Source organism: Gymnodraco acuticeps, unplaced genomic scaffold (assembly GCF_902827175.1).
Source record: "Gymnodraco acuticeps unplaced genomic scaffold, fGymAcu1.1, whole genome shotgun sequence".
Classification (NCBI taxonomy): domain Eukaryota; kingdom Metazoa; phylum Chordata; class Actinopteri; order Perciformes; family Bathydraconidae; genus Gymnodraco; species Gymnodraco acuticeps.
In genome coordinates this window covers 374,327-390,221 of record NW_022990280.1, presented here as the reverse complement: position 1 = coordinate 390,221, position 15,895 = coordinate 374,327, and the positions used below count along the sequence as shown (strand labels likewise).

Sequence of the window (15,895 nt, the reverse complement as noted above, 5' to 3'; positions counted from 1 at the left end):
TCCGGCTCGAAGGTGCTGTCAAAGTTCTTGAATCGGTTCCTGTTGTTGATAATGTGGGACGACGCACCTGTGTCCACGATCAGTCCCTTCCTTTGGGCCTGCTGCTGCTGCGACCGGCTGGCGTATGCTGTCTGCTCCCCGAAGGTGAAGTCCTCTCTTCCCGCTGCTCTCCGGGCGTCGTCTCGACTCGCCTCACTTCCACCGCTGCCGCCATCTTGTCCACAGCCGCCATCTTGTCCACAGCCGCCATCTTGCACGCGCGCGTACCGAGCGCTCTGTTCGCGCTTCTTTCTACACACTCTGTCTGCGTGTCCCGAAGTTTTACAGAAACTACACCAAACAGTTTTTGTGCAATTATCCTTTCGGTGATCCTTTTCTCCACATCGCCAACACGCCATCTCCGTCGGGGGTCCGGGCCTTCATTACCCTTTCTCCCGCCTCCTCGGCGACCGGGTCTGAGTCTTCTGAGGCCTCGAAGTTCCGCAACTTGGCCTTGAACTCCCCCAGCGACATGTCCGCTGAACCGTGCGTCACCAACAGTGTGAACAGTTTATACATCTCCGGTAGTCCCCTCATAACCATCGCCATCATTAGTCCATCGCTCGGTGCGTCTCCTGCACTTTTGAGCGCCGTGATGATCTGTTCCGCCCTGATGACGTATTCAGTCACAGTCTCTGTGTTAGCTTTCTTCAGCGCGGTCAATGTTATATACAGGGATACAATCCGGGGCCTACCTCTGCCGATGTAGTGTTCTCTTAACACTTTTAGACTCTCTCGGCCTTTGTCCTTTGTGTCCCGGAATATCAGCCCCAAGCTTGTGTTGTCTAGGAGTGGTGCTAGTTCGCAGTATGCGTCGGCGTTCAGCTTAGTATCCAGGGCTCGCGCGGCCTCCGTTATTTCTCCCGTGAGGCCCGTCAAAATTGTCTTTTTCAGCCCCACTCCGTGCATACAGCACAACATCCGCTCTTCCCAGAGCTCGTATTCTTCTGCCCTTCCGTCAAACGTGGGCCACTTGCTTCTGCCTCTGGTCGTCATCTTTTGATTGTAGCTTAGCTTAGCTGCCCGTTAGCTTAGCTTTAGTGTCCCGCGGTTTTCCCGCCGCTAAACTAGCCTAAACTTTTCAGCTAACTAGCTATCGTTATTTCGCTCTTCCGTGATCTGGGCCCATAACCTGTTGACAGAGTCACATGTATAGCAATAAACTGGTCATGACGACGAGGTCTTCTTTAGCCTTAACTGGCGTGGTTTATTTTCATATGTGCATTGCACCACTTGACCTGCTCTCCATGAGAGCTAGAGAGATAGAGATAGAAGGGGAGGGAACAATCCCTTATATCTGATACCTGACGTCAGCTACAATAGCTGCGCCTCCTTACGCCTATAGCGCCCTCTTACTGTGGAACAGTTATAGTGCAGTTACATGCAGACATATTAATACTTACACTTAACAACGACCCTTTTATTTATATTAGGTCTTAAAGTTTTTGCATAAATTAGGGCGTGGTCACGTTGATGGACACGTACATGCCTCACTGTCAGCTAACAGCAACTTGTCCACTCTGCTATGCTACATTACATTACATTACATTGCATTTAGCTGACGCTTTTATCCAAAGCGACTTACAATAAGTACATTCGACCAGGAAGACACAACCTTGAAGAAAACAGAATCATATAAGTACATCAGGTTTCATAGAGCCAAACATTTCAAGTGCTACTCAACTGGCTTTAGGTAAGCCAGTCCTTGATTAGTATAAAAGTGCTTCGTTAATAGTTCTAACGCTCGAAGTGGAGTCGAAAGAGATGAATTACAACCATAGAGGCTACAACGTTAGTTAGTCATAGTACTGTACCCTTTAGCTTTAGCCGTGTTCGTGGTGATTGTGCCTTTTAGGGAATATTGTTACAAATACCAGACAATTAAAATGTCGTGCTGTGCGCTTGAATGTACTAACAGAACTTCCAAGAAGTCTAAAATGATAATATTATACATGTTAACCCCGTTCGCAGGTGTTTGTGTGCTTGGTAGCTTAGCTTGTTACTTATTAGCCAGCTAAGGACGTAACCCTTTATGCATACATAATACATTTTAGTTTATGATTCAGCCTTGGGTAAGACTTTTATAGTCTATGGCTATGACGCCCATAATGCTAAACGGGAGCAAATGTTAATAGGGGACCCAATTATCCCAGTGGTGGCCGCCGGAGCTAACGGATCCGCAGGGGGCTAGCTCCAGCCGGTGTTCCGGATTAACTGGTTCCCCGATCAACTGGTTGACAGATGTGGAGGTGTGGCCTTCGATTGAAATACACATTTCGATCGTTTCTTCTGTCGTTTACATACATCTTTTGGTATATTTGGCCGGATCAACACGATACCACTGTAAAACTAACATTTATCACAACGTAATGTGGGCTCGCAGGCTGATAAACTAGGATATCTGATCTCAGTGGGTCTTAATGAGGCTTGATACAGACCTCAGTCAGAATACTATATTATAATATGTATATTATATGCCTTAAAGTGTACATACATTCGCTCACATTATAAATGATGGTCGGGTTGCATTTTTCTGGAACTTTTTAACAAGGTTAATACAAAATATTATAGTGCGGTGGTTCGATACGTCGTGTTGATCCGTGGCGCACTCATAATGCGCAGGGCTGGAGTGACTTTTGCTGTTGGGACTCGGGTTTGAGTCCAGCATGAACTTTTTTGTTATTTTCATGTCGATGGACACTGAATATTATGTAGTTTGAATAGAGGATTCCTAATATTGTTTGCCGAGACCAACATTAATGACCCATCAGTATTTTAAAGTCTAATATCCTTGCACATGCAGCAATGACATTTCTGCTGCTATCTTTGCAAAACGAGTTAACAGTCACATGTTATCTGGATGAGTGCTGCAGAATGCCGTTTTTATAAGGGATACATGTGTGTGTCTTTCATATTAAACATGATCGCTGGTAGATAGCCACAGAAGTGGTAACACAGTTTAACCTGGGCGGATCCCATTTTCCCTGGGTGGATCCCAGTTGACCCTGAGCGAATCACAGTTTACCTGAGAGGATCACAGTTTAACACAGCTGAAAACTTCTCCACGCTGCTTTCAAACTCTGAGTAAACAACGTAGGCCTACGCTTCACTGGGAGGCTGCTGAAGGTGTACACATGTCTCAGATGGACTTGGTATCACATTAGGAACGATATTCAGTGATAAGTCGGGCAACAATAGCTGGTTTTAAGGATGTATTTGAGCGGATCACAGCTTAACACAGCTGAAGACTTCTCCACGCTGCTTTCAAACTGTGAGTAAACAATGTGTGCTTCACTTGGAGGCTGTCTGAAGGTGTACACATGTCTCAGATGGACTTGGTATCACATTAAGAACGATATTCAGTAATAAGTCTGGCAATAATAGCTGGTTTAAATTATTTATTGGAGCTCGCAATGTTTTGAACAGACATCCCCAGTCAACTCGTTTTTCTTTTTGTAGTCCTCGCTGTTCGCGTCCGGATATCGCCATCGTATCCACAACCTCACACACTGGTACTGAATGTGAATCAAAGTGTTCCTATCCAGCCAAATATACCAAAAGATTTATGAAAACGACAGAAGAAGCGATCGAAATGTGTATTTCAGTCGAAGGCCACGCCTCCACATCTGTCAACCAGTTTATCGGGGAACCAGTTAATCCGGAACACCGGCGTCCCGGAGCTAGCCCACTGCGGCTCCGTTAGGTCCGGGCGGTGGAGTCCGTCTTTTCTCAACGTGTGAATGACAAGCATTAAGAATAACAAAATATAGCTAATTCTCTTGCAGATTGTCTCATTTGATTATGAATGTAACGTTTATATAGGGGAACTACACTGTTAGCAGTAACTTGGTATGCATGTATTTCATGTTAGCTTAGCTTCTTAGCCTGAGCTAGCTCTGTTTACTTCCAGTTCGGAGGCAGCAGGTCCCGCCTCGGCCCCGCCTCGGCCCCGCCTCGGCCCCGCCTCGGCCCCGCCCCTTTGCCCTTATTTGGAGCAGGCGGGATTAGACTCTGACGTCACAGTCGAGCCGTTAGTGGCCGACTCCGCCTACTAAGGGCTTCACGGCAACTCTGCAGAATCCTATGGGTGACGTCACTGACACTACGTCCATTTATATACAGTCTATGGTTTAAACCCAATGAGAAAATGCGTTAGCATTCGCACTAGCGTTAGCATACACGGTAGCGTTAGCATACATGCTAGCGTACAGCTAGCATTAGCTATATTTACCTTGTTTACACTTAGCTGTCCTATGTGTTAATCTGTGTATTGTGGTGACACGTTATTGGACATAATTCACCTTGCTTATTGTGTTGCCACACGGACCCTTTAGTGTGGAACACCTGTAGCTTTAGCTGCCATTCCTGCTAGCTCATCAGGCAGAGCAGTGGATGTGTTAACCTCTCTGATAGTAATGGATAATAAAGATTGGAACTCCATTCTTAATACACCACCTCCGACTCTCTTTTCACGGCACTACACTGGTGACCCTGACTTTTAGAGAAAGTTTCCGGAAAATTAACGAACATGGCTGAGCGCGATGTTTTCATAAAGCTGCCGGAATTCTGGGAGCACGCCGCGGAGGCATGGTTCGCACACGTGGAGGCACATTTCGCCTGCCGACAGGTCCGTGACGGGGACCTGAAATACTACCATGTGGTAGCAGCGCTGGGGAGCTCCACGTCGTCCAGGTTGGTGGGATTTATCACAGACCCCCCACACCATGGCAAATATGAGGCGATTAAGGCCCTTCTCCTTAAGACATTTAGCTTATCTGCTAAGGAGAGGGCCCGCCAGATACTTGACATTCAAGGCCTAGGAGACAGCAAGCCTTCCCAGCTAATGGAGAAAATGCTAAATCTGCTAGGGGGGGAAGATCCCCGGATATTATTCACGGAGATTTTCCTGCGTCACTTGCCTCCCCGGGTCCAGACGGCGCTGGCCAACACGCCTGTCGCGGAGCCCCGTGCCTTGGCTGAGGAAGCAGATAGTTTTTTCCTGGCTACACAACAGCCCGGTGCAGAGACGTTAGCCGCGACGCTCAGCGGCCCATTTGCAGTCAAGAAAGCGTGGCGGAGGCAGGACACGGCTGTATCGAGCCGGCGTGGAGACACCGGAGAGTGCTTTTACCACGCACGTTTCGGGACAATGGCGAAGAAATGCATCGCCCCGTGCAGCTACAAACCCCCGGGAAACGGAGGGGCCGGCGCTCAGTAGTGGCCCTGAGCGTCGGCGGCACGTGCAGGCTCCTCTTCGTCAGCGACAGCGTTTCGGGGAGCCTGTTTCTGTGTGACAGGGGCGCTCAACGGAGCGTAGTTCCAGCGTCGAGTGAAGACGTCACCCGGGGTGGGCACGGACCGCGATTGACGACGGCTAACGGTGGTCCCATTCGCACGTACGGCGTGAGGCCTATGTGTTTGTGCATCGGAGGACAGCGTTTCAGCTGGGATTTTGTGACAGCGGACATTTCTTTTCCCCTCCTCGGAGTGGATTTTTTGTGTGCTCATGGACTCTTAGTGGACGTTAAGAATAGGCGTTTGGTTGATGCCTTAACGTTTTCTTCCCTCGTGTGCACACTTGGCAGCGCAGCATATGACGGACGGGCTGTCGGGCTCGCTGTCGGGGGCAGACACGTTTCTCAGACTGTTGGCCGAGTTTCCAGACCTGTCGCTGCCCACCTTCTCTGCGCTTACCACTAAGCATGGCGTGGAGCACCACGTCACTACCGAGGGGCCTCCTGTCTACGCCAGGGCCCGGCGGTTGAACCCTTCTAAGCTGGCTGTTTAAATGTTGACAATCGCAATGATGCTCGAAATGTCCCTTATAGGCCTACGTCTGTTTCCGGTTAGTTTATTTTGAAATTCAGTTCCTGACGGACGCCAAAAAAGCCCGAGATTATGGAATTAAACCAATAAATAAAAGCAAGGATAATTGTGTGTTATTGGTGAGTAAATAACAGTGTGTTATTTTGAAAAGAATAACAAATTAGAAGGAAAAAAAGATTTAAAAAATACAGATTTCAGTATCCTGAGGCTCTGAGCCCCATTTATTTTCCTCACAGACGGCAACAAAAGTTCGAAATTATACGATTTCAAATAAAAGCAATAATTGTGGCTTGATATTGAGTAAGAACATGTTTTTATGAACCACATAGCTTCCGGTCTTCCACGACCCGACCGGAGAAAAAGACGTGCTGCAGGCACAAAACACATTACCAGTAGAAATACATTGCTTTTAAAATCGTGCTATGCAACACGAAAAAAAGGGGAAAATCGTGTTGGTGAACACGAATCAATAGATTACAAATCGTGTTGGTGAACACGAAATGCCGTGAGACTGGGTTGGTTTTGGGATGTGTCTGAACCTCTCTTTAGTGGTTCATTAATAAAACAGATATTTCAACGTGTGCCTACTTTGTTCATGTACTGTTGAGGTTAATTTCAGTAGGTGTGTGCTATAATGTATTTACAAAGTGTGAAGAGGAGACAACTTTAGAATAGGGAACATGTTCTGGTCAATTAGAGTCAAACTACTAGCTTATTGGTTATGAACAAGACTTCACTTTAAAATAGGGAACATGTTCTTAGATAGAAATATCAAATGTTGAGTTATTTAGACAAAATTAACACTTATAGTTTCATGTCTTGTTACATAAGAATAGATCATATTTGTTAAGTGTTATTAAGGGAGAATTACTATTCTTGTGGTACTACTGCCTTATTAGGCCCATATTGAGCAGAGCATATTAAGACCAAAACTCATGTACAACAACTTCCTTACTTGCAATAAATAAGCACTAATTAGAGGGTTATTGAGGAAAAACTCTCAACTAATGGCTTATTACTTGTAGAATATGGTCATGTAGAATAAGGCATTAATAAGGGTTTTATAATGACTAATAAAGAGCCAATATACTGTTAATATGCATGTTAATTGTCAACTAGTTGATGGTTAATTTGTGTACCTTAATATAAAGTGTTACCCAACGTTGTACTTATTTAGTGACTTATAGGCAAACGTGTTTTATAGACATTTACTAGCGGCCTTTACTGACCTATTTAATGTCGTATAACAAAATGTGAAAGTCTTGCAAGCTGTGTGAACCACAGAACTTATTTTGGGCATCAAACCAATAGTAAAAAACTGTTAGGGAGGCACATTATCAGTCGTTTGGTAAAAAGTAAGATAAGTTATATTATTGTTTTCCCACCTGCATTAACAGGATTACGTAGTCAATCATTAGATTACTGGTACATTTGTCTTAAATGGGGATTACTAGCAGGATCACAATGTTATAATGAGTATTATAATAAAGATACATATATTATTGGTAGACGAGGTAGAGTTGGTGGAAGCCTGATTTATTAAACAAAAATACTGTATTTGCTTTTAATGAATGTGTTAAACTAAAACAGAATTTGTAATATACTATTCTGTAAGCTTAGCGTAAAATACAGTTTACATTTTTGATCCTAAATATCTTGGTTTCTTCTTTTGTAAGGTCACATTGTTCTGCTGGCATACATAATTAGGGATGCACGATATTGGTTTTTTGAAACCGATACCGATAACTTCCTGCTTCTCAAGACCGATACCGATACCGATAACCGATAATAATATAATATATATATATATTAAATGTACCTAGTTTTTGCACACCTGGTGGTAAAAAAAAGACTAGTAGTGAGCAAATGACATGAGCATTACTACTATGAACAAAACTAACCCTGGGGTCGTCTCTGGCAAACTTCTTGCCTTTTTCAAAAGCCTCGTCGATAGGTAAAAGCCCCGGTGCCTTTGCAGCTGGCTTTGGATTCGCCGCTAGTTTAGCAGCGCAGGCGTCTTCGTACGCTTTTAACACACCATCGTAGCGATGGCGATGTTTCAGGTGACTAATCAGGTTGGAAGTATTATAGCTCGTTGCCTTTTTCCCTCCTCGTGGAACTTCTGCATTGCATTTGTTAATACAAATAGCAAGCGAACTATCTAACTGTGAAACTTTGAAATAGTCCCATACTACCGGCGACATGTTTGTTTACTGTCCTGGCTTCACGGCCGCACACCATTTACGTCACAGCCAGGCATGAGTTAGGGAGCGCTGGATTTGTGAAAAACTCCCCTCTTCCTAAACCACTAATACCACAGTACTGGCAAAACGGGAGGAGCCGAGTGAAAAACAAGCGCCCCTCATCCCAATCCACCCACACCGCAGTATTTTTTTCTTTTTTTTACCCAAAATATATATTGTATATTATCGGGGCTATTAATACTTTTATCGGGTTTATCGGTTTATGCACCACTAATACATAATACACAAAAAACACCTTATTGATATTTATTTTCTCTTTATTTATTTGCATTGCATTTGATATTTAGGGTTATCCGAAAGTAACGGAAATCAGGTTAAATTATTGTGATACTCAGATTACGTTACTGATTTTCGTAAATTAGTAGTAATTGTAACAAAATACATTTTTAAAGTAACTCTCCCAACCCTGCATTGAACTCAAATAAAATACGGCGGCCGTTATAATAAAGATAATTGGATTATTTTTTGATCTTGTCCGTAGACTCCCCCGCCTCCCTGCCCCTGTTGGTTCTTTACATTGTGCTGGGGGTGGCGGGGGGGGGCGTGGTGCTCTGCTGGTGCTGCTGGTCCCCCGGCTGGTTCCTGTGGCGCCTCAGCGTCTGCCGCTTCCTGCCCTGCTGCAACTCCGCCTGCGCCTCCTGCCAGCTCTGCGCCCGCAGCTGCACCCACAGCAAGGAGCACCGTCTGGCCAAGGTCACCCCACACACACCCGCCAACGGGACCCTGACGGGCACGGTCCCCACCAACAGTGCTGATGAGAATGTTACAGCAGCTGTTTAGAGCAGGAGGATCAGGGTGCGTTCACTGAGACATGGGGACAGCATGCTGAAACTGAGCTGAGATCAGTGAACAGAACACGAACAGTTACTGCATCAGGCGGTGCAGCATGACCTACCGTCTGTAGGGGGGGTGGGGGTCGGACTGACAGTGCTGAGCAGAGCTGAACTGTGCTTTGTGCGCTTTTAATGTGATGATGACTGCTGTTATGTTTCTGTGAGAAGGTAAAGCAGGGTACAGTGTGACTGTGGATCCTGTAGATCTGGATCGATAGAATTAAGGGTTCTTAGAATGACTTACAGTCCATTATATACAGTTCATATATATGAAAGCATATTCTGTTTAAGAGAATGCTTAAGAAGTTACACTGAAAAAACTGAAAGATTTACTTTCATTAAATGTATTATGTAAAGACATTTCAAATAGCCAAATTAGGTTAGCTGAATTTAATATTTGTTATTTAAACTTAATATTATTGCTTTCAACTAACCTAATAGTTATTTGAAATCTTTTGACATACGACATTTAATTAAAGTCAACGTTTTAGTTTTTTCAGTGAAGAGAAATGCAGCCTTAATGGTTGTCCAGTTTTCAGAGGAGGCAAAGAAGAGTGTTATGTTATTATTAGTGTTATTAGTCATATGTTTCTTTGTATATACATGTGTTGTTCTGCTCTGCATTAGAGGTAATAGTTTAGCCATGCAGTGAAAGTACACTTCAAGTCCACAGCTTTGACCAAAAGGACACCATGGACACATGCTGAGGAGACGCAGACCTCCAGTTTCCCACCTGCAGACAACAGCTGTTCTCCCTGGGAGGAATTCCTTCAGACAGTATAAGCCAACAAGCCCAAAGTCAACCAGTGTAAAGCAGTCAGAAATGTGTCGGAAAAAAACCCTTTGTGGTATTTAAGTGTGAACTTCTAACAAGATATTGTGTGTACAAAATAAACGTATAGCAACGCACAACAATGCTCGTCAGCCTACCTAAATCAATGTGTCAAAAATAATTAAGTACATAGATTAGTAGTTGTAGTTTCTTTGGGGAAAGCTGAAATAAACATACATACGTACTGGTAAATGGACTGTACTTACACTGAACAAAAATATAAATGCAACACTTTTGTTTTTGCTCCCATTTTTCATGAGATGAACTCAAAGATCTAAAACATTTTCTATATACACAAAATAACCATTTCTCTCAAATATTTTTCACAAATCTGAAAAAATCTGTGACAGTGAGCACTTCTCCTTTGCCGAGATAATCCATCCCACCTCACAGGTGTGGCATATCAAGATGCTGATTAGACAGCATGATTATTGCACAGGTGTGCCTTAGGCTGGCCACAATAAAAGGCCACTCTACAAATGTTCAGTTTTATCACACAGCACAATGCCACAGATGTCGCAAGTTTTGAGGGAGCGTGCAATTGGTATGCTGACAGCAGGAATGTCCACCAGAGCTGATGAGAGTGAACGCTGGCACACTTAGCTTTTAGTTTTATGTAGCCTAACGGTACGTCCACACAGCAGCTTTTCAAAAATCTTGAAAATCTTGGAGCTGGGCGTGTCTGAAAGCTTGGGGATTTTTTGCGAGCAACGCGACCAACAACCAATCACATGAATCTCCCGCCCCCGACATGCAAAGCAAAAAACCCCGGGGATTTTATGCGAGCAATATATATATATAAACTCCCCAAACAGGCGAAAACCTACCAGTTTCACCCACCTCCCTCCATGCCTGGTTCATCCGGTTTGTATCCCGTTAATAGTTCTGGTCGTAAAGAACCGGGTGATTTGCTACCGTAATTTCTCGTTTGGAATATGAGGAAATGAACTGCGGTCTGGCTCTCCCTGCTTACACGTGGTTTGATTGGCTAGCGCTTTTACTGTCAGATTTGCATAAACGGGATTTGATTGGCTGACGCTTCCAGCTCAGCTTCAAAAGTAGAACATTGCTCAACTTTTGAATCCTGAAAATCCTGGAAATCTTCGCTTCGCTCCCCCACAATGCAGTTCGGCGAAAAGCGAGGCAAAGTGACGTCATCCCCATTCAAAGTCAATGGGCAGAGAAGCGTTGGAAGATTTGTTTAAAGCTGCTGTGTGGACGTACCGTTATGCAACTGTTATCGCTCACTTTGATGACTTTGGCCATTATAATATGATCTGGATGTATCTGCCCAACGATCGAATTAACCGGTGTACGTATATGCAGTGTGTGTGTATTTTGAACTAACATCAACCCTACCTGCTGTGTGTCGGAGCCACCACCCCTCACCTGGCTGCTTCCGCGGCGTGAGGCCCATCCTCTAGCCAAACATCACCGACAACTATGTGGATCAACGAGCTGTTTGTGTGGTCTGTTCTCATCTGGACTGCCCTGTCGTTCAACCTAGCGACAGCGGCACTCCAATACACAGCTGCTGAGCTCCTCCGACTACGATTCCACCTGCCCGGCATCACCGGCATTGCACCTCTTTCTGGACATCGCTCGTCATCCCCGTCGGAAATATATCCACCGTGGTTCCCGGCGAAGATTTTACATCGATGACTCCAAACCCATACAATCCATCTGAGGGGTATACTATACGAAGCAGGATTTTTGCTTAGCCGGCTAACTTCAGGGACAACTCGGGGTTTCCGGTCCTACGAAGCTGATTCACTTTTTAGCGGGCTAGATCTCCATGGTGACTTATCCTGGAACCTAGTCTGTGCTCCGAAGCAGGATAGTTTCCAGGATAAGAGATCAACTCAGCGAAAGCACCACGCCTGCTGACCAATCAGAGCTCAGTGTGCGGAGGAAATACAGTTTAAACTGCCGTTGCAGGAAAGACGGCCGGCCAAAATCACCGACTGTGTGAGCGTGAAAATGAATAGAACATCACCTCCCATCTTCAGAGCAATCTGACTATTATAACTATTATACTATTATGTTAAGAAAGCTTAATTAAATATCTGCCACAACATAAGTAACCGGATCAAAGTAACATTACGTTGCCTACAGTCCGCGGCACTGTGAGTGCAGACGTCGATATGTCCCATTATCATTCATATCACATCATAATGTATCATATATTTCCTTATCTGAGTCAGCTGAGCCGTATCTGGCCGTGCAACACTCAGTGTCACATAGGCTACTGTATGCATATTATTTTAAGCAACACATTAAGTTGACGAAACACTCGAGTCAAATGTAATGAAAGTCAGATGGTGTCTTGGCAGTGATATCATAAACCTGTTAATGTACGCATTCAAACACTTGTTCTGTTACCAGCTGTATTCACCTTGCAGGTGCAGCTATGTGGCTTTTATCCTGGATAAAGTGTTTAAGTCATGGATGTTTAAAGACTTCTTCATATGTGACTAATATTATAGTTTCATTTCACTTTTCATTCAGGAAGTATGACGCTGCGCTGTCAGCACGCTTCTCCATGTCTGTGATTGGTCAAATGCTCCAGATACCAACCCTTTCATGTGAACGCGCACCTAACTAGATAGGACACGGCTGGCTTGAGCGAACAAGTTGATAGCCAGCATTGTAGGACAGTTTAGCGAGAGCGGCTTCGTTTTGGATTAGGCCAACCGGCTAACTCAAACATATCCAGGATATGTTTAACTAGATTCGTAGTATACCCACCTGGTCGGGAGCAGGTTAGGTTGCAGGCTAAGAGATCAACTCAGTGAAAGCACCGCCTGCTGACCAATCAGAGCTCAGTGTGCAGAGTTTAAAGCGATCAACTCATATTACAGGAGAAAGAAAATACAGAAAAGCTGCCATCGCAGGAAAGACGGCCGGCAAAAATCACCGACTGTGTGAACGTGAACATGAATAGAATATCACCTCCATCTTCAGAGCAATCTGACTATTATAACATTAGCGTTAAGAAAGCTTACTGAAATATCTGCCACAACATAAGTAACCGGATCAGAGTAACATTAAGTACAGTCCGCGGCATATCACATCATAATGTATCATATATCTCCTTATCTGAGTCAGCTGAGCCGTATCTGGCCGTGCAACACTCACAGTGTCACATACTGTATGCAGAAGTATTATTTTAAGCAACACATTAAGTTGACGAAACACTCGAGACAAATGTAATGAAAGTCAGTTCGTGTCTTAGACGGGGCAGTGATATCATAAACCTGTTAATGTACGCATTCAAACACTTGTTCTGTTACCAGCTGTATTCACCTTGCAGGTGCAGCTCTGTGGCTTTGATCCTGGATCAAGTGTTTGAGTCATGGATGTTTAAAGTTTAACTTCTTCATATTTGTCTAATATTATAGTTTCAGGAAGTATAACGCTGCGCTGTCAGTACGCTTGTCCATGTTTGTGATTGGTCGAATGCTCCAAATACCACCCCTTTCATGTAAACGCGCACCTAAGGCTGGCTTGAGCGATCCACTTGATAACCCGCGTCGTAGGACCGTTTAGCGAGAGCGCGTATGTTTTGGATTAGGCCAACCGGCTAACTCAAACATATCCAGGTCAAAGTTGACCATACTGTCTTAGTCAGCTAAATCAGGTCGGCTAACGTTAGCGCTAAACATAAACACGACCACACTGATGTCAACTTTGGACTATTCAATATCCGTTCTCTTACGACCAAGGGTCCTCTTCTCCAAGATCTCCTAACTGATCGTAAGTTTGATTTTCTCTGTTTGACAGAAACGTGGCAACAACCTAATGACTTTTCACAGCTGAATGAATCTACTCCTCCTGGGTTTGTTTACATCTGTCAACCCCGTGCCACCGGCAGAGGGGGAGGTCTCGCGATGATTTACCGCGAGAGTTTGAAAGTCTCGTCTGTATCTGTGCCTGTTCACGGCTCATTTGAATCAATTGCCTTACAACTCAATGGGCCTATCCCTACCATAGTTGCAAGCGTCTACCGTCCACCGAAGCTTAATAATAAATTCATAAACGAATTTGCTGCTTTCATCACACATCTCTGCTCACTCTCACCTAACATAATAGTGCTGGGAGATTTTAATATACATATGGATACTGTCAACAATGCTCTCACAAAGGACTTCACATCTTGCCTGGACAGTTTTGGATTACAGCAACATATCGATTTTCCGACTCATTCCAAAGGACATATTCTGGACTTGATCTGCTGTTCTGGTGTCACTCCTCTTAAATGTACTGCAACTGATCTTCCCATTTCTGATCACTCATTAATATCCTTTACTGTCACCTTAAAACTGCCCAAACCAAATCTGTCAGGTGTTATTTCCTTCCGCAACATCAAGGATATTAATGTAACTACACTCTCCAGTGGCATTGACAACCTCCCCAGCATAAATTGTTCATCCCCGCCTGATGAACTGGTTTCTCATTACAATAACAATCTTCATAAACTGCTCAATACCCTGGCTCCTTTAAAAACCCGGTCTGTTTCCTTCACCCATTCTGCTCCTTGGTTTACACCTGAACTACGCCAACTCAAAACAAAAGGCCGTCGATTGTCTTGTTTATGTCTCTTATGCTGGTGTTATGTATTGTGTATCTTGTTTTTTATGTGTTTGTACGGCGATAAAATGAATTATTATTATTATTAATATCCAGCAACTTGGCACAGCCATTGAAGAGGAGTGGACCAACATTCCATAGGCCACAATCAACAACCTGATCAACTCTATGCGAAGGAGATGTGTTGCACTGCGTGAGGCAAATGGTGGTCACACCAGATACTGACTGGTTTTCGGACCCCCCCACACCCCCCCAATAAAGCAAAACTGCACGTTTCAGAGTGGCCTTTTATTGTGGCCAGCCTAAGGCACACCTGTGCAATAATCATGCTGTCTAATCAGCATCTTGACACCTGTGAGGTGGGATGGATTATCTCGGCAAAGGAGAAGTGCTCACTATCACAGATTTTTTCAGATTTGTGAACAATATTTGAGATAAATGGTTATTTTGTGTATATAGAAAATGTTTTAGATCTTTGAGTTCATCTCATGAAAAATGGGAGCAAAAACAAAAGTGTTGCATTTATATTTTTGTTCAGTGTATATAGCGCTTTATCCAGTCTTTAAGACCCCTCAAAGCGCTTTACATACTACATGTCATTCACCCATTCACACCCATTCATACAGAGCAGTGTTCCTTACTCTAGGACCTAACATTCACACACATTCACACACCGTTGGCCATGCCATCGGGAGCAACTCAGGGTTAAGTATCTTGCCCAAGGATACATCGACATGTTGACTGCATGGGCTGGGATCGAACCCACAACCTTCTGGTGGAAGGACGACCACACTCCCTCGCAGCCACAGTCGCCCAACTGGTAGCTGTAAACAGCTGATCTGATCGACAGCACAGACACAGAACAGGCCCTGAGGAACAGATCCTCAAAGTCCGGGGTCTACCATACCAAGCAGGACCCAGGCCCAGGATTGGTAAAGAGGCCCCTGAGACAGTCCAGCTCATAACAGCAGGGTGTACAGCAAACATGGAGTGCCATAACCAAGAGGCCGGCACATCTGGAACATCTGTGCAGAGTATGGGCTGGACAAGCACAAAATGGTCCAAAGGTGGCTGAGAACGACAAAGGTAAGATTCTACGGGACTCCAGATCCAGACTGACAGAAGGGTGATGGCTGACCAACCTGACATTGTTGTGCTGGACAAACAGCAGAAGAAGGCTGAGACAGCAATCCAGAGCAACAGCATCACCAGGAAGAAGGACCACCAGAAGCTTGGGAAGTGACGGGGGCTCAGAGATGTGCTGCAGAAGCAGTGGTTTAGTGGTGATGGGAGCACTTTGGGCAGTAACCCCCAAACTGGGACAGTGGCTCTAGCAAATCCAGGAAAAAGAAACAACATGCACAAATTCCTGTATTATGACATCCTGTCTAAACATCAGTCAGGCTTCAGAAAGCAACACAGCACCATCACTGCCACAATGAAAGTGGTAAATGATATTACGAGTATTTTAGATAATAAGCAGAGTTGTGCAGCTCTATTTGTTGACCTAT

The 15,895-nt window shown here is 44.5% G+C and overlaps 1 protein-coding gene across 1 annotated transcript in view; it reads left to right on the top strand.

Annotated features, from left to right (window-relative positions):
• ldlrad2 (low density lipoprotein receptor class A domain containing 2) overlaps window positions 1-9,871 on the top strand; it is a 30,271-nt gene extending 20,400 nt beyond the window's left edge. Inside the window, exon 5 of the mRNA XM_034221769.1 lies at window positions 8,611-9,871. Within this exon, the coding sequence (XP_034077660.1) occupies window positions 8,611-8,909 (299 nt within the window). The 3' untranslated portion in view covers window positions 8,910-9,871. The remainder of the gene's footprint in view (window positions 1-8,610) is intronic.
• Window positions 9,872-15,895: the final 6,024 nt, after the last annotated feature.